The sequence below is a fragment of the Rutilus rutilus genome, assembly GCF_951802725.1.
Source record: "Rutilus rutilus genome assembly, chromosome: 11".
In the NCBI taxonomy this organism is placed as follows: Eukaryota; Metazoa; Chordata; class Actinopteri; order Cypriniformes; family Leuciscidae; genus Rutilus; species Rutilus rutilus.
In genome coordinates this window covers 12967255-12994297 of record NC_140216.1, presented here as the reverse complement: position 1 = coordinate 12994297, position 27043 = coordinate 12967255, and the positions used below count along the sequence as shown (strand labels likewise).

Genomic DNA, 27043 nt, shown 5'->3' with positions numbered 1-27043 from the left:
TAGGCTATACCTCATATTAAGGTTTTCCAAGACAGTGGGAACTCTGGTTCTTCTTATTTTTAATGTGTCGTCCTGAGACCCTATTTTGCCTAATGCTTGAGAACAGCTGTTCAAGTGGACTTGAGACCAGTGGCGGAGCCAGGATTTTTTCATAGGGGTGGCCAGGCAAGGGCCAGCAACCAGTCTGGGGTGGCACAGAAATATTAATTATTTTATCATAAAAAATTATTTATGTATTGATTGGACTGTTTTAGTGCCTACACAACTGAATAAAGTTAATTTGTGCTTAATTGTAATTGAGATAGTGAATTAGGAATCATGGAATGCTGAGTGAATTTTATATATTTTTTTATTGTTATCCACCACCTCATATTAAAATGAATTAAATAGTAATAAAAGGGCACACACTATAGCTAAAGTTCAACTTGCTCAGTTAGCTTGGTTCTGGTTCTCAAAATCTCCAATAGCTTGTTCTACATTGTTGCATCTTCATGGATGAGATAACATGCAGATACATACTGTAGTCCAAAGATTATTCAACCTTCAATGCGTTTGATATAATCAATGAACTATTCAACCAATTCTGAGTTTGTCAAATAAAAGTTTAACTTTCTATATTAGTTGTCAAAATAAATAATTGCAACAGTTCTATCATACCTAAATTAAAAAGGAAAACAAAAGGTCTCTTTTGAATCCCCAAGTGCAAGGATGTGAACAAGGCGGAAGTCAACAGCACATAATGTAAAATGTTATGTTTTTCATAATGTAATGTTGGCAGAATGTAAAATTAGTTATTTTATGGATTTAAAAATTATCCATTTTTGTTTGTCCTTTACAAATGAACGCAAAATTAATGCCTATCGTCTAGTAGGCCTACAAATGCACAGTGCTCACATTTATTTGGACATTAAAACATTACATATCAGTTTGTACCTTATATTGTGATCTCAGCAGAATATTTTAATACAGAGACATGTGACGCATATATAACAAATACATGCATGCAGTTTTGACAGCTTTAATCGCCTTTTTGATTCTTACATGAGTTAATTGACGACTACTACTTTTATTTTAGAAGATGTGTGTGAAAGCTTGTGACACTTCTGTCAGATGCTGAGGAAAGGGCGTTGTCCTTGTTCAGTTGGCTATCTTCGTTAAGATGAGATGTTGTCAGGAAAACTACCGGTAACTAACTTTTTTTTTTGCGCAAGGACAGTAGCCTACAACGGCTGTTAGCCTTAACAGAAAAGTTAGTTACCGGTAGTTTTCCTGACAACATCTCATCTTAACGAAGATAGCCAACTGAACAAGGACAACGCCCTTTCCTCAGCATCTGACAGAAGTGTCACAAGCTTTCACACACATCTTCTAAAATAAAAGTAGCATCAGAAAAAAAAGAGAATTACGTTTGTTGTTGCCTTCACACTATTCGACTTCCTCAAAACGGTCTTGCAACCCACCAGTTGAGAAAGATTGACTCTATATTTACTATGTGCATATCACTGTCTGATGTTCTGCTGAAGCTCACTCGGCACTTGCACATTTCCACACTCGTTTGACTTGTGCCTGGCGCTGAGCCTGAGGTGAAGTTGGAGTGTGCGTCTGAAAAGTCTCACGTTTTTTGTGGTCTTAAAGAGACGGTTCAGCGTTTTAAAAAAACGCAATTTTTGTCAATAAAAAAAAGAGACAGAAGTGTGGCCACGTGGGGAGGGGCCTGGGGAGGGGTTCTGGCAGACCAATCACAGCGCTTGTGTCCGCGTAGAATTGACGCGTTGTTACATTTTTGGAGAGGTGCACGTCAGGGTACGCCGTAGGGTACGCGCGCTACACACAGCCTACGACGTAGCTACGGCGGCAGTTCGACGCAGAAGCATAAAACAGGCTTTATTATACTTCTGCGTCGGACCTACGCCGGAGCCTCTACGCTGTAGGCAATGCGTTGGTTTTCATTTACTTCTGCGTCGTTGTCCGCGTTGACGCGCAATTACACGTGCAGAGGGAGCATGTGAAACCCGAGGGAGTGGTCCTAGCAGACCAATCATAGCGCTTGCGTCCGCGTAGAGTTGACGCGTTGTTACATTTTTGGAGAGGTGCATGTCAGGGTACGCCGAAGGGTACGCGCGCTACACAAAGCCTACGACGTAGCTACGGCGTGAGTTCGACGCAGAAGTATAAATAGGCCTTTAAATAATGCTGCGTTCACACCAAACGCGAATAGAGCGTCTGGCGCGAGTGATTTCAATGTTAAGACGCGTTTACGCGCGTCTGGAGGTCTTGCGGTGCAAATGAGGTGTTTAGCGCGGCGCGGTGGACGCGAATTCGCCTCATTCGCGCGTCCACTTCGCTTCAAACATATTGTTAACGAACTTTAGCGATTTTTTTGCAACCGTTTCTTTGAAGAACATGACCGTAAATATGAACACAAGATTGAATGTGACATAAAGAAAATGATTATTGGCAGTCATGTTGCCTCTGTAGCCGGTGTATGCAGGTACATTTCTCACACCCCTTCGTTTGAAGTGTGGTCCCGAAAAATCTTCGTTTCAAGGGCTATCTGGCCATTCCGCCTACCCCTACCCCTCCAACCAAAAGAGAATCAAGACAACCCTACCCCTTCACGGGAACGCGCAAAACGGAGGGGTAGGGCCAAGGGGTAGGGGCAAGGGGTGAATTGGGATTGAGCCTATGTCACAGAAGGGTATAAAAAATGTCACTTCCTGTTCTCAAAGCCAATCTAATCATAGCAATTCGGACGATTAAGAATTTCAATATTGGACGCTAAGAACTAACTATAATAATAATTGTATAACTATACACTATGTACACTATGTAACAACTAGAATGATAACTACATTAGCTTCATATTATCCACACCAACGGACAATAGCTCAAAATAGCTCAACACATCAGAATAGTGTACTTATTTAAAACATTGATTTAAAATGTACTTTAAAGTAAAATGTTTCATTTGATATTATTACAAATATGCATTTTAAATTGTGTTTAGAAACCTAGTCATGAAAGCGTACTCAAGTACACTTTTAATATAATATTATGTACCTTTTTTTTTTATATATACTTGAAAGGTTTGTAGTACACAAGTGCATATTCAATACAATTAAGTGCACTTCTTTCTCACCAAGGCTGTGAATGCTCAACTGTTCAGAAAAGGATGTTTAATTTTCAGAGAAGCCAAACAAACTTCTCACCAGTGCCAGAGTTCTCAGGATGCTCTTTTGTTTAGGCCTTATCTGAGACCATGAAGTTTCTATGTGTACTAGTGCTTGTGGCCAGACATTTGTATTTCTTCTTTCCATATAAAGAGAAGAAATTTGTTAAAAGACCTATGGGTGTGACGCAGGAATGAGCGAGCAGGTGCTGACCTAAAGACTGTAATGAGATGATCCCCAGAGAAAGGGAGATAGAGAGCAAAGGATTCTTAATAGTCATCACTCTGATGGCAGTCATCTGGCTGTGCGATTTAATGCAGATTAATTGGATCCACTTATTGACTGCGTCATTCCCCAATGAGCACATGAATGATTGCCCGCAGATACCCCTACACACACTCCTCTCTTGGTTTGTGTTCTTGCAATGGCTTCATTTGTGTGTAATTGCATTGACAGATTGTAGGGATGTAGAAACAACAGAGACTCGTGCTGCAAGCGGAGTGAGCACTATTGAGTGGAAGACGATGTGCTTGGTTTGCCATATGGGCTGTTGTAAAGACTCATTCACACCAGCCTTAGTTCACGTCTCAGTCTTTGTGTGGCAACACCTGCGTCTCTTACTACGCCATTCTCCATCTAATATAGCCTCATTCAGAGCTCTGTAATGGCTCGTCGTGAGATCGCAAGCCATTTTGTATAATATGTGAGGGGTTTTAAGTGTGAAGTGGCTAGGATTGACGCTGTTAAGGTAGAGCGAGGGAGAAAGTGCGGCTGTTCAAGAGGGAAATTAAAGCAAAGCAAACCTTTCTGTGAAAAATCAGATTGTTTGCACTGCTACATATGATGATTGCAAATTAATACAACTATAAGGGTTAGTTTTAGGCCTGATATTGCATAATACAATGTAATTCATAATACAATGTTGGACCAGAAATGATTCTTGGATTTCAGGGTTAGGACTACTGTTTGTAAGTAGATATTTAACGGCGATGTATCTGATTGCATAATAAATATAAGCAACATAAATATATAGCAACATAAATAAATACATAAAAAAATATTCACACATACAACTTAAATGTCTACATACAACAACTGTATGTCTTCTCTGATGTGTATGTTTTGAATTTCTGTATTAAAATTCATTTAGATGTTTTTTTTAAGGCGATACAACTGTTCCTATAACAAAAATAAAATAAAAGCTAAAAAATGCTATTAAAAGCTATTAAATATTATTATATCAGCCTTATAGTGACCCTTTATGCTCCTTTTGCTTTACTTGTGAACTTAATGGTGTTAATGGCACTAACTGCTGACATATAGATGTCAGAGAAAATGATGAAAAATGATAAGACAAAAAGTTATTTTATTTGCTCATGGGGAGAATAAAAGTGCTCAGCGTGTTCTTCAGGATTTCACTGCCACTGTTAGTCTAGTCATTCTTAATGGTTCCAGACAGAGATGGAAGATGTTTAATAAATGAAGTCTATGCAGAGAGGGTTTGATTGAAGTGCTCCCAGGTGAGCTGCAGCACGGTACTGATTTCCTGTCAGCGTCTGCCTAGTGTACGGACATATCGTGACTGGATTCTTTCACACATCAATAAACCACATTACATTTGGAGTCAGCAGTGAATCTTACAGGCCTAATTTTTTCCCTCTCTCACAGTGAGAGTGGGAGATCTTTAACTTTGGATTTTTATGGACACACACACACACAGAGAGAGAGAAGGAAGTCCACAGGCTGTATGTTTCATCTGGCCGTTGTTCATTTAGCCTGATGTGTCTGCTGTTGTGTCCCAGCATGCCAGCACACTTCAACATAGAATCGTAGGAGTGTGAAGCATAGTGGACTGAGTCACACTGCTCCTGTCTGGACCGCTCTCTATCTAGAGCTGAAAAATAGGTCACATTCATTTACATCAAGAAACCTCAGCTTTTGTTTGGAGAAAGAGCTTGACTTCCCTCAAAGAACACAAAAACACCATTGCTGTCCACTCATACCAAACCATTTACACTACACAGCTAGAAGTTGCATGTTAATTGACCACATTACAGTTATTACTATCTGTCTGTAACACTTTATAATGATGTTCAGTTTGTTAACATCAGTGAATTGGAAGCTCATTCATAATATTTCATTCACTCTTCCAGCCACTCAGTAAGTTCTCATCAGTCAATCAATCAAACCATTAATTAAATTAAATTAAATTAATCTGATTGATTATCATAGACTTTTACATCAGCCAACTCACCATAGTCTGATCTAATCCAACACAAAATATCAAGTGCAATTGCCTGCACCAGCAGAAAACTGTAACATCTCGCCTATGCTTTAGTAGGGTTAATAAAAAAACTGCACTTTAAAGTTATCTTTTGACATCTTAACTAAGTCTCAGTTAAACCACCTTCACACCCCACCCCAGCCAGGGCTATACAAATTTAATAGCCTAGAGCTTCGATCAGTTTTATTTAATGTGTCATTCTGAGAGAATGTATTATCCATGCTGAACAGCTGTAAACGCCTCCACCCAGGATCAAAGGACTGCCTCAGACTATTACTTCACATTTCTGTCAGAGCTATACAAGCGATGAGCATGTTATGTCTTAATGTGTAATGGACCCATGATGCCCGCCCCAAAGCCAGTGGGTATCAGGCTGTTGAAGAGGAACATGAAGAGGAAGAACAAAACAAATCCTTTGCGTACATTTAGGACGACAGCCTCCCTACCCTCAGAATTGCTGGCAGCTACACTTCTCATCAGAAGGCCTCCTACTGTAAGCACTGCTTTCACACTGCAAAATCATATGAGCGCAACCATTAAAGAAACATTTTGGCTTCAATACAGGTTAAGCTCAAATGACAGCATTTGTAAAATAATGTTGATTACCACAAAACAATTATAATTTAGACCTGCCCGGTCTTTTCTTTAAAAGCAAATGGAGAGGTGAGGCACTTGAGAAAAGTTAGCCTTGAGTTAGTGGTTTTACTGTAGTTCATGTAAAATTTGAAATGTCACAGAATTTCTATAACACTGAAACATTCATCCAAAACTTTTTTGGTTCCACTTTATTTTCGATAGTCCACTTTAGACATTCTATTAACTATAAGTAACTTTGCAACTACATGTCAACTCTCATTAGAGTAGTAGTAGGCTGTACTAGACTGTCAGTAGACTGGTTATGGTTAGGTGTTATGGTTCGGGTAAGTAGAATAAGTTGACTTGTAGTTGGCAAGTTATTTATAGTTAATAGAATGTCTGTTGGGGGACCATCAAAATAAAGTGTTATCAGATATTAAGCAGACAGTCTTCTAATACTCTAATGAGAGTTAGTTGACTTGTAGTTGCAAAGTTACTCATAGTTAGTAGAATGTCTAAAGTGGACTATCGAAATAAAGTGTTACAGATTTTTTTTGCACATTCACTCATTAATGATTTTCAATATGGTTTTAGTTAAAAGTTATGGCTTATAAACTCTCAAAACTGACCCAAAGTATGCAAAGTATCCAATGCAAAGTATAAGTATCAGCAGTTTTTAAATGCATTAGGAAGGTTAAGGTCCTTTCACATGATTCTTGTCAGTGTTCGCTATTGTTTCAATTTTAATTCTGACCCCGTTTACTTTTGACGTTTGTATTACCAATGATTAGCGGACAATTCAAATGATGTATCATTATCATTAATGATGTATCATCAAGGGCAGTGCCATGAAAAGCTAAAACAAAATGTAAGAAAGACAAATGAGTAAAAAGATACATTGTTTACCATAAGTTGAATTGAAATCTCCAAAAAATACTAATTGATTTGGTAACAGCATTACGTCGCAGCAGCTTCTGCAGGTGCATCTGTTGCCATGACTTTAGATGATGTTTTTCTTTTGACTGCTTTCAAGGCTGTTGAAGAGCATTCTGTAGGTATGAGTAGGAGAGAGACACAGGGAATGACACTGCATGTTCAACAGGTAACCAAGCAACAAGCAAACAACAAAACACAGCAGCCACGAGCTGCCCCTGCGCTCGCCCACTTCATCATATCCTCATGAGTTTGTTAAAACGGCGTTGCTCTCGGCTGCACACAAATAACTGGACGCTCACATGAAGATCACTGATGTGTGCTTTCAGAAGCTTCTACTGGCTTCTTTTGAACACCAGGGTAACATTCAGTGGGTGTTTAATGTCTTGGAAAGGATACTGTGATCTTGAAGAGCATATGGTATTGTGATTGAGCAATACTGTTGAATATGGGTCAGTTATGGGCTACATCCCCATTAATCTGATCAACTTTAATATTTTTCTATACATTTTGGTCCTTTCTCCACACTGAGACAGCATTTTTGTCCAGCGAAAACTGAAGTTTCTGAAGATGCTTTCCCAAATGGATTAATTTGGAAGCACTTTTTTTTGCGTTGTAGTGTGTCGACTGTGAAAATGGTATTCTAAAATGACGTATGTTTAGTCATGTGACACATATCTATGGTTGACTGGCATTGTTGTGCCTGCTATTCACTTTGAAAGTGTTTCAAAGATAAAAAACATTTTACATATCACATTTCTGCATAGATGACAGCAATTGCTGTCCTGTAGCAAAACATGTTGACAGTTGTGTTTTAGATCATACATTAATGACGATTTTAAATGCGACCTCTACACATCAGTAAGTGGTGGGATATTTTATATAAATATTTATATTGTGTTATTTTGTGATACAGTGAAAAATGTTTTGCATATTTGCATATTTATATTAATATTTAATAAAATGATCATGCAAGAAATAGCATGAGAATATTATTGTGTATGATCTCAGGGAGCTTTTTTATGGATATATACATTTTCAGATTCACTGTGGACGAGCAACTTAAAAAAAAAAACCTCTAGTGTGGATGGACAGCGTTTTGAAATGAAAATGCTGTTTTCAAATATTTCCGGATTAATGTGGATGGGTGGCTGAGAGAGCTCAATGCACTGCAACTGAAGAAAACGCTTGCAAATAAAAAAAACACCAGCAAATTAAGAAAACCTCGTCATCAGTTTGACAACATGTGCTGTCATACAGAAACGCACTGCAAAAAGCTCAATGTGCTGCAACTGAAGAAAAAACCGCAAATAGAAAAAACACCAGCAAATTAAGAAAATCATTTCATCAGTTTGACAACACGTGTGGCAAATACGCACAATGCAACCAAATACAGAAAAGTGCTGCAAATACTCACACCACAACCAAACACAGAAACATACTGTAAATACTCAACGCAACCAAATACAGAAATGCCCTGTAAATACTCACAACGCAACCAAATACAGAAACGTGCTGCAAAATACTCACAACACAACCAAATACAGAAATGCCCTGCAAATACTCACAACACAACTAAATACAGAAAAGTGCTGCAGAATACTCACACCACAACGCACAACCAAATACAGAAAAGTGCTGCAAATACTCACACCACAACCAAACACAGAAACATACTGTAAATACTCAACGCAACCAAATACAGAAATGCCCTGTAAATACTCACAACGCAACCAAATACAGAAACGTGCTGCAAAATACTCACAACACAACCAAATACAGAAATGCCCTGCAAATACTCACAACACAACTAAATACAGAAAAGTGCTGCAGAATACTCACACCACAACGCACAACCAAATACAGAAACATACTGTAAATACTCAACACAACCAAATATAGAAACGAACTGCAAAGACGCACAATGCAACCAAATGCAGAAAAGTGCTGCAAATACTCACAACATAACCAAATACAGAAAAGTGCTGCAAAATACTCACACCACAACCAAACACAGAAACATACTATAAATACTCAACGCAACCAAATACAGAAATGCGCTGTAAATACTCACAACGCAACCAAATAGAGAAATGCACTGCAAATACTCACAACACAACCAAATACAGAAATGCACTGCAAATACTCACAACGCAACCAAATACAGAAACGCGCTGCAAATACTCACAACTCAACCAAATACTGAAACGTGCTACAAATACTCACAACGCAACCAAATACTGAAACACGCTACAAATTCTCACAACACAACCAAATACAGAAACGCGCTGCAAATACTCACAACGCAACCAAATACAGAGACGCACTACAAATACTTACAATGCAACCAAATACAGAAATGCGCTACAAATACTCACAATGCAACCAAATGCAGAAAAGTGCTGCAAATACTCGCAAAAAACAACCAAATACAGAAACGTGCTGCAAATACTCACAATGCAACAAAATACAGAAACACGCTGCAAATAGCACAGACCACAATGGAAATGTTTCAAGGGGACACCATTAAATGACAAACCTGGCTGGGAAATGCTTATTGTTCAATATCTACTCGTCAGTGGTGTTGTCAATGACCTGAAAGGTGAGTTTTTTTTTGTTTGTTTTTATAATCATGATTTTATGTGTGTGTTGACTATTTGCAGCGCGTTTCTGTATTTGACTGCGTTGTAAGTATTTGCAGCACATTTCTGTTTTTGGTTGTTTTGTGAGTATTTGCACCTCATGTGTTTTTATCTATTTGCATGTTTTCTTCAGTTTTTTTAAGAAAATTTTGAAGAAAAAACTATTTTTGGACACTGATCATGGTTATCCCATGGTATTCTTTGAAGTATCTTGTAAACACCATGGTATACACTCACCTAAAGGATTATTAGGAACACCATACTAATACTGTGTTTGACCCCCTTTCGCCTTCAGAACTGCCTTAATTCTACGTGGCATTGATTCAACAAGGTTGAACATTCTTCAACATTCTTTAGAAATGTTGGCCCATATTGATAGGATAGCATCTTGCAGTTGATGGAGATTTGTGGGATGCACATCCAGGGCACGAAGCTCCCGTTCCACCACATCCCAAAGATGCTCTATTGGGTTGAGATCTGGTGACTGTGGGGGCCATTTTAGTACAGTGAACTCATTGTCATGTTCAAGAAACCAATTTGAAATGATTCGAGCTTTGTGACATGTTGCATTATCCTGCTGGAAGTAGCCATCAGAGGATGGGTACATGGTGGTCATAAAGGGATGGACATGGTCAGAAACAATGCTCAGGTAGGCCGTCGCATTTAAACGATGCCCAATTGGCACTAAGGGGCCTAAAGTGTGCCAAGAAAACATCCCCCACACCATTACACCACCACCACCAGCCTGCACAGTGGTAACAAGGCATGATGGATCCATGTTCTCATTCTGTTTACGCCAAATTCTGACTCTACCATCTGAATGTCTCAACAGAAATCGAGACTCATCAGACCAGGCAACATTTTTCCAGTCTTCAACTGTCCAATTTTGGTGAGCTTGTGCAAATTGTAGCCTCTTTTTCCTATTTGTAGTGGAGATGAGTGGTACCCAGTGGGGTCTTCTGCTGTTGTAGCCCATCCGCCTCAAGGTTGTGCGTGTTGTGGCTTCACAAATGCTTTGCTGCATACCTCGGTTGTAACGAGTGGTTATTTCAGTCAAAGTTGCTCTTCTATCAGCTTGAATCAGTCGGCCCATTCTCCTCTGACCTCTAGCATCAACAAGGCATTTTCGCCCACAGGACTGCCGCATACTGGATGTTTTTCCCTTTTCACACCATTCTTTGTAAACCCTAGAAATGGTTGTGCGTGAAAATCCCAGTAACTGAGCAGATTGTGAAATACTCAGACCGGCCCGTCTGGCACCAACAACCATGCCACGCTCAAAATTGCTTGAATCACCTTTCTTTCCCATTCTGACATTCAGTTTGGAGTTCAGGAGATTGTCTTGACCAGGACCACACCCCTAAATGCATTGAAGCAACTGCCATGTGGTTGGTTGATTAGATAATTGCATTAATGAGAAATTGTGGAAAGGAAAAAAATAAGCCTTTAGGTGAGTGTATTTTAAATTGACATCTTATATACTTTTGGTCTAATTCCTTAGATATTTCTGATTGTTGGTAACACTTTACAAAAATTTCATATAAAGTACTATCGAGTCATTTGATGTTTTCTAAACAGCTCAGAAAAGGGGATTCCTTTTAATGTATTGATCAAATGTGGTGTGAGTCAGATTTACACCCATCAGACATAAGTAGCTAAGCATGCTCAATGAGAAACCAATGGCATAAAAACTGTAATATTCCGATAATGACATTAAGCTGTCAATCAATCATGTGCATTAGTGAAAGCCAGCGGAGCTCATAATCCTCCTCCCACATCCACATGGGAAAAATCAGAGGTGTCAGCTCTGGGCAGGCCAATACCATTAGACTGTACCAATGGAAAGACAGGGGTGGTTTCCATCATACATTAAGCCAATGATATACGACAGCAATAGAGAATTGTATGTGTAGTGCACTAACCATGATGTTACACAAAAGCTTATCATATTACAATCTATTATGCATGCAGGTGTGAAAAATTGTTTCCCGCAAATATTAGCAATTGTATTAAATGACGAGAATAAGTGAACTAATAAGACCAAATTATGTTGGTTTATCACAAAACAGATGGGACTTTCATTAGCAGTGTGAGATATTTCTTTAATATGGTCTGCTCTTTTCTCCAAATTTGTTCTCCCAGTGTTGGCAATTTCAACACAAACTGCAGACATGGTAGATTTAATAATCCTCTTTATGTCTTGTCGTTTTTTATTATTATTATTATTATTATAATTATTATTCTGTTCATTAAAGGAAACTCTCTATGGTACAGAGCGGCTTTGGGAAGTAAAATTCCAATAATTTTCTTCATATGGTTTAAAAACAACAACAATGGATGACAATAAAATGGCTTTAATGGGTGAATTACATTACATTTAAATCTTATATATACATAAATGTATAAAATTGCATGTGTGTATAACTACATTTCCCATAAGAGATAAATATTTATATGCAATGTAATGCATGTGCATATAAATAGTCTTCACTGAAATAATTTGTGGACATTTCTATGAAAAAAGATACTTGCTACTGAAACAGTATGTGGTCACTGTTGTACTCTATTGGTAAATATTATATAATGTCTAAATGTGTCTCTGTTTGTTTTTCTTTCCTTCTTTCTTTCTCTTTTCAAGGCTAGCAAAAATGTGTCGTTTTCTTGTGCTATGACCCGAAACTATAGCTCCTGAATAAAGGCCACACTTATGCATTAAAAGCCTTTGGCCACAAGCATGAGAAAGAGAATGAAGGGGGTGGAAGACACTAGGACGAAAATAGAGTCAAGCATTTATGTAAGTGTGTTCCTCAGGGTCGTGTTTTCTAACCCCTTAAGATTTGTACATCTTATGTTGATTTGATTTGACTGAATGGGCTTGTAGGTGTCTTTTGCCCTTTGATAAAGGTAATATGGTGTTATGTTAAATATGTGCCATCCCCATGCCAACCCACACATTTCCCAGGGTGATTGTCAGAAGAAGCTGCAAGAATCCCAACATATCAAGGTCACCATAAGCAAATGAGTCAATGCAAATTAAGACTGTAACAAAGGACTGAAGAATGTACAAGATGACCCCTTTTTGCTGTGCTCCCTCATACACTGTGTTTACAATAATGTTCAGCAAAATATGGATGAAATGTTGTCACAATAAAACATGAAAACAGAAAATGGATTTATCAGTCACTGTGTATTTTTTTCACTTATCTACAGCAAAATTCAGCTTTTAAAAAATATTAAATGGCATTCAGCAAACAGATATGTTCGAACATTGTCCATGGTAATGTTGTATATCAGTGGATTTTTTTCACTGCAGTGGATATGTATGCTGTAAAAATAAAAAGCGGTAGCAACATTTCAGGTTTTATGGATTTAACTTAAATTTGCAGTAAAAAAAAAACAGTTATTTAGAACAGTTAGGAAACAGTTATTTCACTGAAAAACCATCAAATGTGAAGTCACACAGGGAATTATGGGAATGTCAATTTACGGTTTTTCATTGTAAATGATATGACTTATGCCAAAAATATACATTTAACAGTATTTTACTGTAAAATTAGATTAAATGTCTTATTATATATATTTTTTCCTATGGTATACTGTGAGGGAACTTACCGTTAACCAATGAACAGGTTTTTACTGTATACTCTTTAGTCTTTTACCATTGAAGCTACAATATATATATATTTTTTTTTTACAGTGTACCATTATCAATGCAACAGAAAACACAGCCAAACCATGAATTGCTATAGTTGGAGGTATTTTAAATAAATTGACATTTTAATTACAGTCCACTTTTAGGAGGACACAATGCATCAAAGCTAACACACATGGAATAAATAAATAAAAATAATTTCTTGAAATTTCTTTAAGGCTGTCATTAGTAAACACTGCTATTTGTGGGAGTTCTTCTAGCACAACCACTGGCTAAATCAGACGCATGCCTCATAGTGGGTATCAATTACAATTGTCTGCATTCTGCCATGTGTCTTAGTATCGATAAAGCTATAAATACCACTTTAACCCTGAAATATGATATCATAGTCTCAGAAGTAGTCTGACGGTGCAATGATAGCCTGTCTGAAAGGACTAGGCAGCCTGACAAGATAATGATTAGATAAGAAGGCTTTAAACATAGAGAGTTCCCTTAAATTGATCAGACATCCTCTTTCTGTCACTTCTCTCCAGGTCTGAGCATATCAGAATGCTTTCAACCATAAAACAGCAAGGCTAGTATAGGGAAACACCCCCTAAAATAAAAGGAACCGATTTTGTGGATGATTTGCAACGACTCAAGGTTGATTAACCCTTATTTTACCCATGTAAACCTAAGTTGCTTCAATTCAGTAAGTGTTCATCTTGAAATATTAATAACAATATAAAAGTTAATCTTATGGGACACATTTTCAGTTACACTAAAAAGACTTTAACTTACTTACTAAAAAACGGTTTAAACTATCAATCAGACAAGTTGATCATGATGATAATTTAGAGGCCTTAGAAATTTGTGCATCAAATATGATACTGTCGGCATAAAATTTTATTTTATCAATAAACGATGATATAATTTAGATTTTTGGGTGAACTACTCCTGTAAAAAGTGAATTATGCACGGTTTTCAATATGAACATCACTGTGTACATGAAAAGGCTTTGATTCCCCAGGCTGTTGTTCTCTAAAGAATGAGAATACACAGAATTCCTCCCCACTTAAAATGCCACTATTCATTATATCTATAAACTCCAGTGCCTTAACACACTCCTCACAAATAACACATGAAACACCGTGCAGGAATCCATTAAACTGCTCGCTCAGTTAAAAAAACTGCCATCGAAATGGAAACAATGAGGAAAAGAATGAGAATGACCAGTGTGATGTAAAATGTTAATTAAAGTCCAGTGTTGGCCATTTGAACCTATTATGCATAGCTGCCTTATTAATGAGGCGGCCTAGATAAAGAAGGAAATGTATTTGTGCACACGAGTGGAAGAGTTGTACGTCAGGCTGAATGAGAGTCAAACCTATGATGCAATGCAAAGAAAGAAGGAGTGGATCTCCAAATAGACCTCTGAAACAGAAGTCTTCCAACGCTGTTGTCAGAAATTTTGATTTACAATCCCATTTCAGCTCATATAGGTCAAATGAATTCTCACAGTGCTATGTTCATTTCTCTCAAGATCATAAGCTGACATTCACTGTGAGGTGCATTCAGTAGTGACCTCAGACCTCCTCATCCACAATAGAAGATGTGACTCCTTTGACACACACCGGAGGCTGTCATCGTCTGACATCATCACACAGATGCTGCTATTACAGCAGATAATAGATGTGTCCTGTGTCCTAGAAGATAGAAGAATTTTTCAGGATTCTTTGATGAATGGAAAGATGTGAATGAGAAAATATATTTTAAATATCAATATTTTGAGGCATTATTAATGTCTTTAATTACGTAACATTTTTATTGTCTGAATAAAGGTTCATTTAAAATAAAACTGACTTGTTTCAGGTAAGAAACCTTTACAAAATTAAAAATGATATAAATCAAAGACACTAACATGAAGTAAAGATTGTAAATGCTTCTTGTTTTTAAATAGATACCATATTGATTTATGATTTTAGGCAGAAACTATGCTAATGTTTTAATAAAAGAATGATACATAATACAATTAAAAAAAACTGTACACACCTGTTGCACTCGTTTGGACTCGGGGGAACATAAGCTCATAAAACAGTCATAACTCCGCATTCTTTTTCTAATAAAACAACATCAAAAACACATCAACATTCCTCTGAAATGTTTCAGAAAATATTCATTTTACTTGCATAGCCTTTTACTTTCAGATGAAAAATATAGATGACAAACAGCCTGAATGAAAAAAATTTATAAAAATAAAACGAAACAATGAGGTTTTGTACAAATCACAAAATTGCTAAGCTTACTAGTAAATCAAAAGGACCTTGAAGCAGACTTCATCACATAAGCATTGATTTAATCTGGAAAAAGGCTTCTTCCTGTCCTTTTGCAGATGTCCCTTTGCTTCAGTCTCGTTCCATTAGCCGTAGTGTTAGTGGGATGGCTGACAGGAGAGCATGTCAGAAATGAATATACAAGCGTGTCTTTGAGAATGACAGGCTCAGGGAGATGTTGGCGACTCGGGTGTCAGTTTGGATTTGCCATTGGTCTGACGGGTTTTGTAGCATCTGGAGGGGCCACAACAACATTGAGAGATCCAGTGTGGCATAAACCATTTTGAGTGGCCTCTAATAGGAGAGGCATTACGAACTGAACCCATAATCCCTTCAGATCAGTGACAGGAAGAAAGTAAATAGTGCAGCACATCAAAATGCAAGTAACGCTGTAGTGCTGTTACTGTTATGAAACATCCTGAGACATCACTTGAACGTCTCTGGATTTGAAATTAGTTGGAATTATTAGGGCTCCAAATTGACTAAAAGGGTCACAAATTGGACAAGAAAAAGATTCACAATAATAATTTAAAATATATTCACCACAGGGAGATTTCTCTGTTTGTATGACTCCACTTGCTGTTTGCATGTTCAGAAAGGCTGCCAATCTCTGGTGGATTACTTTCTGAAGGTTACATCATTTAACAAATAGGTAGCGACAAGTGAAGTCTAAACAAGTGGGAGGCATTCAAACATTCCCTGCTATGTATGTGAAAAGAGTAGTATCAAAGTCCAAATTCACAGTATTCAGAAAACAGTAAGCAAATAGCCAGATGACCTACTACTTCAGGTGACATTCTGAACGGTGCATCTAATGGACATTTTACTATCCCATGAGGCCATGCGAGAGAAGCTGTGAATGGCAGGAAATCAACGGAATTGAAGTAGATCACATGACAATGACCTGATGTTAGATGTTGTACATCTGGATTTCATTCATATTACACACATTCATAGTATATTGAACATACTTTTAACAGTCGTGAAATAAGTTCTTATTCAAATGTGGTTCCTACTCAGTATGCAATTCAGGATGCAGATATCGACTTTATGAGTGAGTCACTGAATCATTCTTTCAACCGATTTGTTTAAAAACATTGATTCATTCATGAATGCAACTACTGTGTGTTGCTCAGAGATTCTTGCTCAGTTAATTCTCCTGCTTTGTTTGGAAACATTTTTTGTTAATGTTGCAAAAATACACAAAGTAACTGATAAAATATTGTGTATGGCTACCTGGTCATTTCTATATTCTAGAGCGGTGGTATTTTAACCGTGCCATTTTACCGTTTTTAACATGAGCATCGCGACAAAACAACAGAGCGGTTCACAACACAAGCGCTCAGGATCATTTACGGTAATGATCTTTCGCCACTACGGTAATGATCTTTCGCAGCAACAGCCTCTAATAGTTTTATCTAGAGCCAAACGCGCTTCACTCAAGCCCGTTCGAAGACGCTAAAGTGCCACAAGAGCTGCAGATGCCGCAGTTATTTTAACAACTGTAGCAGAAACACGGTGAGCAGCAAAATTTATACTTTTGTTAAAACGCTGTAGAAAACGAGCATGCAGCAAATACAATTATTTGTATCTGTCATACAGATGACTCCGACTGTTTGACTAAGCCAGGTTTGTGACAAGTTGACTCATGGCGCCTCTTTGTCAAGATTCTTATCTTTTATGACTATTTTGAGTGTTTATGATTTTTTATTTATGGTTGCCCCCATGGAAATGTATAACTGCTCCAAAAAAGTGTTGTCCAGACCTCCACTGGGAGGAAATATAAAGTTTTATTGAATACCCCTGTCTAGAGCCTTAATGTTCCTCTCTTTCTCTCAGACAGGAGTTAGAGCACTGTGCCTAAGTGTTAGCTATACTTAAATTATTAAAAGACATTGATACAGTTAAGTAGAGTGTGTTTTTTTTAAGCCAGAGGGACATTGTAGCTCATCTACTGACTGTGAAAAGCATGGCTCAGCAGTCTTACCATCCCCCATTATTGATGTTACCTTTTATTGTGGCCCTTTACAATACGTTAGATGTTCTCTCTGGCTGTCAAAGTCTTTGTGTGCTGTATGAAGTGGGTTGAATAGGCTAAGGTGCTATCACAGCTCTCTCTCTCACACACACACACACACACACACACACACACACACACTGTAAAGGAACTTCTACCTCTTATTTCATTTTTACAGGACAATAAATGATAATCCTGCAGAGCTGCTTTACTGATAGTACGTTACACTTTATAGACTGCCGAAACTGTAAAAGCACTCTCTTCAACCGCAAAGAGAGACGGACACTGTACAATAGGGGGGAAAAACTGCATGTATGTACATACCGGTCAGAAATGAAATAATTAAAGATTAATGTTTTTGAAAGAAGTCTCTTTTGCTAATAGTTAAATACAGTAAAAATTATTTTAGATAATATAGAGAAATTTTCCCTACGAACGTATTCCCTACGTTAAGGGGACCAAATGTCACCACAAAGATGGTAATACCAGTCAATTTTGACCTTGTGGGGACAAAAAGTTTTCTGTGATGGGTAGGTTTAGGTTAGGTTATGTTAGTGTGTGTGTGTGTGTGTGTGTGTGTGTGTGTGTGTGTGTGTGTGTGTGTGTGTGTGTGTGTGTGTGTGTGTGTGTGTGTGCGCGTGCGTGCGTGCGTGCGTGCGTGCGTGTGTGGACTCTCTGTGAATAACCTGCAGAAGGGACACTAATCCTGCTCTCATCTGCTGAGAGTCCAACTCAAACAACACATCTAATTTGCTTAAAAGGCTGTTTACTACAGGCTGGCAGCTTGCTTTCCCAGTCTCCCTCCCTGTGTGCGTGTGTGTGTGTTTTAAAGGTATTTAGCTAACCTAGCTAGTTCTTTATATTTTTGAGGTTTTGATTGATTGAGGTTTTGAAATATATATATAAATAATGTTAGTGAGAATAATAATAATAAAAATAAAAAAACTTTTAGACATAAATCTGCGATAGACATCGGTTATGTTCATCTTTGCCCACTGCTTTGAAGGTAAAATGGCTCTAAATTTATCGACGCTCATACAAAAGACCATGGGGCCGGTTGCATAAACCTCTAAGACTAGTCTTACAAGTTAGACATCAATTTATTTTCATAGCTTTTTTAAATCAGTTACATACAAACGTAAGCCTACTTTGATACCAAAAACTAAGACTGACTGCCCCTGAATAACTGTTAGTAGGTCATACTAGAACTTAAGACACTGTCTTAACATCATGGCTATGTTTATGCAACCGGCCGCTGAACTTGAAGCAATGCGACTTGTTTTTCAGAATAGAAAAGCTTGTTGCACATAACCCCCATAGGATGCATTTATGGTCAGTAGTTGGACATATCAGTTAGGAATATCCGTCATCAGACTTGAGATGAGACATTCATCCGGTTAAGATTGGCTTCCTTTCTGTTTGAGGTCCCAGAGACCCAAGTGCAATATTATAAAACAATAGTAATTATAAACCTATTACATTCCTTTCAAATGTGTTTGGTGTTGCTCTGGCTTAATCAAAACCCAGTAAACAAACATTATTGAAGCTTCAACTAGGTCATATTACAAAGTAGCTGTTGAAGTCCATTTGGCAACTGAGGAGTTTACTGTACACAATAAAACATGACAGCTGTGGTTACCAGAAAATATAATGGCAATTTGTCAGGTATTACAGGAAGGCATATTGTTGCCTGTATATTGATCAAGTGATGATCATGGTACCAAAATCTGCTTTTTACCTTAAAATATACTGATAACCACCATGGGAATGACATTTTATTGTTTTTATTTTATTTTAAATTATAAGGACATTTATAGTTTTTACTTGCAAAGCCCATAAATTTGACAGTATTCTACAGTAATATTACATCTATCACAGTGTTACAGTTCTTCACCATATATGATACAGTAATGTACAGTTAACCAATTAACAGTTTTTTTTAGCACTTTTAGTTATTTTCTGAAAAAATTACAAAAAAAAATGTAACACTGTAAATCTACAGTGTGAAAACTAATCAGACAATCATAGTGTGTAAAAATGCATTGCATTTCTTCATGTTTTATGTCTAATACTTTTCATAGTAGATGCTTGAAGCATGTTAACAAGTGGAAATTTAGTTAATTATCAGTTCTCATAAATTAAGAAAAGTTGTTAAGTATCAGCATGAAGTTTAATTCTGTCATTGTTTACTCATCCTCACGTTGTTCCAAACCTGTATGACTTTCTTTCTTCTGTGGAACACAAAAGAAGATATTATGAAGAATGTTTTTGGCTCCCATTGACTTCCATTGTATATACAGTATAAAGGTCAATGGGAGCCAAAACATTCTTCATAATATCTTCTTTTGTGTTCCACAGAAGAAAGAAAGTCATACATGTTTGGACCTTCATGACAGAATTTTCAATAAACAACAATCCATTCAAGTATGTTTTCTGAGCTATTAAAGGGGGCGTAGGGTCTCTCACATTTCAAACATGCAGATTAAGTGAGAACAGAAAAAAAGCCTTAATAAAGATGCTAGCAGGGTGACTTCTTCAGCATAGATTGAATCGTCTCATCTTAGAATTGGCTCTCCTTTGAACCTCTTTGAGGTCCCAGGGCTCTGGCTTAGTCTCATCTCATCTGCCTGCACTGGGAACCAGAGGTTTGGACTTGAATCGAATCAGTTCTGAGGGCAACTTGATTTGGGGGGAACATTATTTGCACTATACACCACCATACCCTTCAGGTTTTTTACCTAACTTCAAATCACTTGGAATAAATCATTTCTAGACAGTTCCAGATGGGGACTGTGCGCAGTGGTTTGTTCATCAAAAGTTTGAGGGGAGAAAACACTATTAGTGTGAAATGTCATTCAGAATGACAGATTTGCTCATGTGTTTATTTGCATTATCCTGGCAAGCAAGTTAATCACGTCTGGACCTGTTTGATAGCAGAATTGAAAAACAGATTTAGTCCACATACACGGCATAAGCTAGCTAATTATCTTCCATATTTCATTTAGGAAAATCAAAAACATGAATTCATGGCTATTCAAAAACACATTTGTATAGTGCTGTGCTAATTACTCAAATCCGTTTTACACTGGCATCCCTGGCAACACTGAAGCAGTTCGTGGGACAGTGATAATTTCAGAGCACGGTACTGAATAATTACCCCATACAAGTACAATGGTATTACATGGCACTCCATGGTAATAATAAAAAAAAAAAAAAAAAAGTTGGTAACGTACAATTGCTACCTTAATGATTAATTTCTACTTTATTTCTACTGGTATTTTTTTGATAATGAAGTACAGTTTTATCTTCTTAAAATTCTTATAAAAAATAACAATATTAGAAATACTATCAATAGTAGTAGTAATACAAACTTAAAAGTATTAATGATTAACAACAATAAAATATATATTTTTATTAAAAAGCATAAATAAATAAATAAATAACAGTATTTATTTTGTATCATTAATCTTGACTCAATTTGATTATAGGCTAAAGACCTGATCACATAAAGACAAATGTTTGACACAAAAACTAAATTTCCACATGCGATTTGTCTATTCAAAATAAATTAATTAATTAAAAAATGCTCTGACTTGTAATACTGGCAAAAAAACGACTTGTCTGTTGCTAACACCAATAGCTCATATCATTTAATCACTCCAAGGAAAATGTAAATCAGCACAGCATCTTCATTCCCAAGTAACACTACAGTTCCATTTTATCCCCATATAAAGCTGCATATAGAATATGGGTCAGTCCCAGTTCAACTATTATATCTAGACATCCATGTGTGTCTTCTACACACTCACACACATATAATAATTCCCTCTGAGCGAGTCCTCCTTTTGCGCTCTCAGCCACATCCGCCACCAATTAGCAGCAGCACAGATTCTACATCAAAAAAACATTCCCTCTTTTTGCTCCTTTACTTCCAGCTCTCGTTCTGAGCATCCATGTCCATTATTCCCAAATGTTTACATGCCCCTTTAACCTCCGGAAACCGTCAGCACACTTCACTGCTCACACGGAGGTTAAGTAGTTTGAGCAGCACAGGCCTGTTTGCTTCCGTACAAGCACCTGTTTAACCAGGTGCTCTCCGACTGCGAGCGCGCTGCTGTGCCAACCTCCCCAGACTGTTTACTGTGCTTGTGTAATGCAGCATGACACTGAACGCTGTATTCCCATCACGATTGCTTCTGTAGCGATGTTGTAAAGACATTATCCTCCCTTCATGTAAAGAACAAAGGGCACCGTAATAGTCCATTAAGACATCCTCCCTGCACCCTCCCCTTTGGCGACATTGCATGCTTGCATTTTTGTTTGTTATGACTGGAGAATTCTAGCTTTCTGGTATCTATTTTTATAAATCACTATGTCTGTCTGTGGGTTTTGCAAATATTTCCTCAAAGATCCTCAAACTGTTGGTAAAATCTCATAACTCCACCCCATATCAATCTTGAATAAAGTGCCACACACATTTTTGACTGTCTCTGCTTGTTTGCAATGCAAGGGTTAATAAAGAACTGGATGTTTGAATAAGTACAGTATTTTCTTTACCCAAGAAACACTCTAAAGGCCCTTTCAGACAGGACGCAGAATGCGCTGCGCTGCGCTATGAAACCCATTTATTTCAATGGCTTGTGCCGCACCCTAATATTTTGTAATATTTACAAATATTAAAGTATTTTGAGACCATGTAGGGAGACTACTCTGTTATGTCATTAAACATGCAAAATGACGAGGGCATGTGACCAAAATGTAATATACTACTGGTTAGGTAATGCATTGCACTATATGCTAGTTTAGCTAAGTAGCATTACATTAAATAAAATAAAAAAATGCAACATCTTCCCTATTTATTTATTATAACGAGAGTGTTCTGGTTTTGTTGTGGTTGTATTACATGCTTGCAACATAAACAGCTTTGTTGATTGTATAGCATTATAAGCAGCAGAGATTATCTGGCAACCCACTGATGAATGATATTAGCCAGATCCGCATTAAGTCACTTTACAATCATACTCATATAGTAGATAATGTATAAACATGATAATCACATACATCCTATTTCTGAAGAGAAGTTTGACCTGCAATTTTCATTTTTCTATATGTGCTACTGTCAAAAACACATCGGTAAACAAGCTTTCACCACACTGCCTTTTGTTCAACATCAAAACACACACACTCACCTCAAAATCCAATCCATGTCTGCAGCTGTCATCCTTATGAAATAATTGCTGTGTATGAACACAGAGCAATGCCAGGAAGAAAGAGATAGAGAGAGCAAAGGCTATACAGCACACTGCCAAATTAACTCCATACAAGACAATCATTTCTGTTGCATGCTAATTTAAACAATATTAATATTTAATGTAAAAGCAAGTGAACCTGGCATGCATAAATTTAAACGAAGCAGAGGAGAGACAAGCGAGAAGACAGTGAGATTAGAGCCCAGCTCTCTGCTGAATTCTGCTCAATAGTCTTTTAATCCGCACCTCCGTCATCTCACAGACAGACGGGTTTTAGCTGTCAGCAAAAAGTTCTGTGTGTAAATCCAACACAGGACTATCCAACAATAGTTCTCACTTGAACATTGTCTAAAGCCTCTTCAAGAAACATTCACTCAGAATTGAAATTCTGTTATTATTTCACTCATCATCTTTGTCCTTATTTGCATACATTCAAACATGATGCATTAAGATGAGTCGTACAACAGATTTGATCCAATTCAATCAATTTATCCATAGGGAAATAGATTTTTAATGATAACTTACAAACCTTAAAGACAGAAATACTGTGAGCTATGAGATATTTAATCTGTGGTAGATGCTTTTGTTGAAGCCATCTAACAACGCTCGGTCCGACCTTTGTGGCCTTGGAAGGATGCAGCCTCTGAAGTCCGATTCCTTTAAAGAATGCAGCCTCTGAATTGGGACACAGCTTTTTTAGGTCCTAGGATTAGGGTTAGGGAACACCTCTGTGTTTTTAGTTCCTGTTGCTATGAAGTCCCTCCTTCTGAAAAGTGCAGTGTACTCTGATTGGTTGGCTTGACAAGTGTGTTGTGATTGGTCAACCACTTTAAGCATTTTTCAGAACTGTCACGCCCCTTACCATAACCGCATTAGATCCGGGAGGGGGTTGGGGCATCTTTTGGACATGGCGACAAACAACACACTACCAATGCAACTCAACCTGGTATCGACACTTTTTTTTGCATATGCCTTGGGCGTGAATTATTTAAATGAAAGGAAGCAAATTCAAGATAATTGAGACATTTCAGGGTGTTAATTACCGGTAATGTGCTCTGTGTGAACGCAGAATGAAGATTACGGGATGATCACTTACAAGGTCAGAACGCGATAGAGTAAGAAGTCTACTTTGGGCCATTTATAAAGTTCTTATGAGATGGCGTGATTACTGTACGCTGTCTACAGTAAGCTTTTTTAATGCCCTTTTCACAAGATGTAAAATAAGTCTTAGCTCAAAATACCCCACGGATATTTTTATATAGCATGTTAAAATTGTCACTTTTTGAGGGTGAGCAAAAACACACCGTTTTTGTGACTGTCCCTTTAAATGCGAATGAGCTGTTGCTCCCAGCACAGAGGGCGGAGCTTCAACAGCTTGTGTCCTTTTACCTCACACAGACATGCACTGAAAATTGCAAAAACTTTTAGCCTTTTATGTTCAAACCGGAGTCAGACAATGAGACTCAAGAAGTGACAACATGTAGAATGCAACAGGACATCTCTGAATGGTTAGTGGATGAATTTATGTAGCTTATGTGTAGTTATCTTCTAGTCATTGATTAGCATATTCTGCTATAATCTATAAATGGCGTTCCAGGAGTAATTTATGTAAATTTTAGGGTTTGTGATGTCACTATACCGGGAGGAAGCTTGTGTAGTCATTTCCAGACGTTTGTTGTAGTCCTTAAAAAGCAATTTCTTTAAAAGAAAATATCTCCCTTTGCTTTGAACTTTGAGCGTTGTAACTTTGCAGATGTTGTTGCTCAAACAGCAACATTACACACTAACTAAAGTTAGAAAAGTGAAATCATAATCAACCACCCCTTTAATAGTTTTTCTATGTAGATATGCACAAGACGATCATCTTTTTCCATGGAAGAAAGAAAGTCATACAGGTTCGAAGCAACATAAGTACATTTTTATTTTTTGGTAACTATCCCTTTAAGAATCCAAATGAATAGATTAACTGAATGGCCTTATTTAAACCACTTTGTGTCAAAACACTGAAGAGACAAAATAACAATCACACCTGATGCTGATTTGAAACCTAAATGCATTGAGGGTCATTGAAAGCTGGTTGGTTTAGTAATTAATGTTATTCTGGGATGAGGTTTCCAGGGTCTGAGAGAGCCTTTACTGTAAATCACATCCTGAGGAGGAGAGACGGACAGGGGGATGGGTGGGGTCGTCATAATAACGAGACTTCCAGAGCTCTCTTGCAGTAATAATCAACATGAAAAGACAAACAGACTCAAAGGCACTAGAAAAATGGCACATAGAGATGCGAGGTTTTGTTTATGCATGTGTGTGCGATATCACAGTGTGCCTCTGTGCTCCATCAATACTCAGTACTCAAGTTCGTCCCCTGAGGATTCTCCATCACACAGCTTTCACACTGACTCATACATGCTGCTATTATTCCACTCGCTGCTGCACCAATATCTTCAAACCCAATGAAATATTAACTAAAGTTTTTCTTGTGGAAAAATAGCACTGGACAAAGCTATAAAACTGCAGCTTGGAAATGGCAGCAACAGTGCTTAAGAGCAGAGCTTCTCAACTGGTGAAACATACAAACAATATTAAATGCTAATAAAAAATGCAAACAGGCGGCGGTAAAAGTATTATTCTGGTTGAGTACCAAGTGTATAAGCATGCTTTGTTAGCATAACTAGATAAATAGGTTAATCAACATTTAAAGATGGAGAAAACATCCATTTATTTTTAAACTCATTGTTGCGTTAAAGCAGTCAGCAACACCTTTTGTGATACCAAAGGCTGTGCGTCCAATCAAATTCTGTTGAACTTAGTTGCAAATAAATCTGTATTTGGTAGAAGCTAGCCAAATTGAGCAGATGACAAAATGGACAGGGTTCATTATACATTTATGCTTAGAGGATAAACAGTTTTTGCAAACTAGAGTGTTCTGCTGCTGCTGAAAACGGGAAAGCATCGAAATTCAAGAGGCACAATAATTTGCAAATAATAAAAACAATTATTTTGCATATTGTAGTTCATGGTAATATGATTTGGTAATACATTTCAATGTTTGATTTTAAGGACACATTTGTTTACTTTTCCATGGTAGACAATATGACACCACCTGAAGTCCAGTGTGAAATCTGGATCCTGAAGCCCAAAACAATTGCGATGGACCTCTGATATTGAGCTAAAACACATTTTTGCTAAAATATCTATGCCTCTATTTCTTTCTTTAAACTTATTACAAAGCCATTCAGTGATGAATAAACATCAGAAATAATGAGACATAATAGCACTCCACCAAAATAAGCCAAGTCCAGTAAACAACTGGTATCTGAGATCCTGATCAACAGCTGCAATGTTCCAGCATGCACATCTATTAACAACCCATGCGGAGTCTGAAGCACTGCGGGTCAGAAAAACCATCAGCAATGAAAGAAAGAAAGATGCCACTTACAGGAATTTCTCTTGCTGCCACTGGCGGATCCTGGGGAAGCCATCCCAGAGCCACTGCTGAGTCTGACCAAGAGTCTTACTGTGGGAGAGCCGGAGTGGGCAGGGGTTGTTGTTGTTTGTTTATAGCACAAGCCACCTGCCACACATCCTGAACGTCTAGACGAGCAGCACTGGAGGGTTAGACACACACACACACACTTATGTACAGCCAGTGATGCTGTAGAGCAGTGCAGCGTACAGCGAGAGCTCGGCTGTCTGATGGACTGAGAGGCAGAGCAGCAGTGAGTAGTAGATAGGAATGTACCACTCAGCATCTCGGGAGGGGAACCGCTCAGAGAGAGAAAAAAAGAGTGCATTAATAGAGCATGGAAATCATGAATAGAAGAAGTAGATAAACACAGAAGATAAAAAGAAACAGTGAGAGTTCTTGAAGTACAGAAACAGAAAATAAACCAAAAATATTCACAATGTCCAATCAAATGTCTGTAGATTAAGAATGACTAATACCACCTGCCACTGGCTAGTAAGTAGCAAATCTTCTATGAAGTAGCATTTCAACTAGAAAGTAGCAATGTTCAATTCACTTGACTGTAGAACCTTTCTACTTGGGCCAGTAAGCAACCACATAGCAATGCTCAGGCAAACACCCGCGAACACACAATTTCTTTAGAACGTGTAAAAACCTGTATTTATTATTTACTATGGTAATATTCTAGGGAATGTGTTTAAATCTGATAATAATAATACCATAACATACTCTAACATGAAAA

The 27043-nt window shown here is 37.6% G+C and overlaps 1 protein-coding gene and 1 long non-coding RNA gene across 4 annotated transcripts in view; both read right to left on the bottom strand.

The window, feature by feature from the left end:
* The window catches only part of dtnbp1b (dystrobrevin binding protein 1b), a 35746-nt gene extending 9222 nt beyond the window's left edge, over positions 1-26524 (bottom strand). For all 3 annotated transcript variants that reach the window (XM_084423824.1, XM_084423825.1, XM_084423826.1), the window contains exon 1: positions 26275-26524. In XM_084423824.1, coding sequence (XP_084279950.1) covers positions 26275-26317 — 43 coding nt within the window. In that variant the 5' untranslated portion in view covers positions 26318-26524. The remainder of the gene's footprint in view (positions 1-26274) is intronic.
* Positions 14181-15803, bottom strand: LOC311300488. The gene is made up of 3 exons (XR_014629332.1): positions 15543-15803; positions 15289-15355; positions 14181-14942 (listed from the first exon to the last, which is right to left on the bottom strand). It is a non-coding gene; the product is annotated as an uncharacterized lncRNA (long non-coding RNA).
* Positions 26525-27043: the final 519 nt, after the last annotated feature.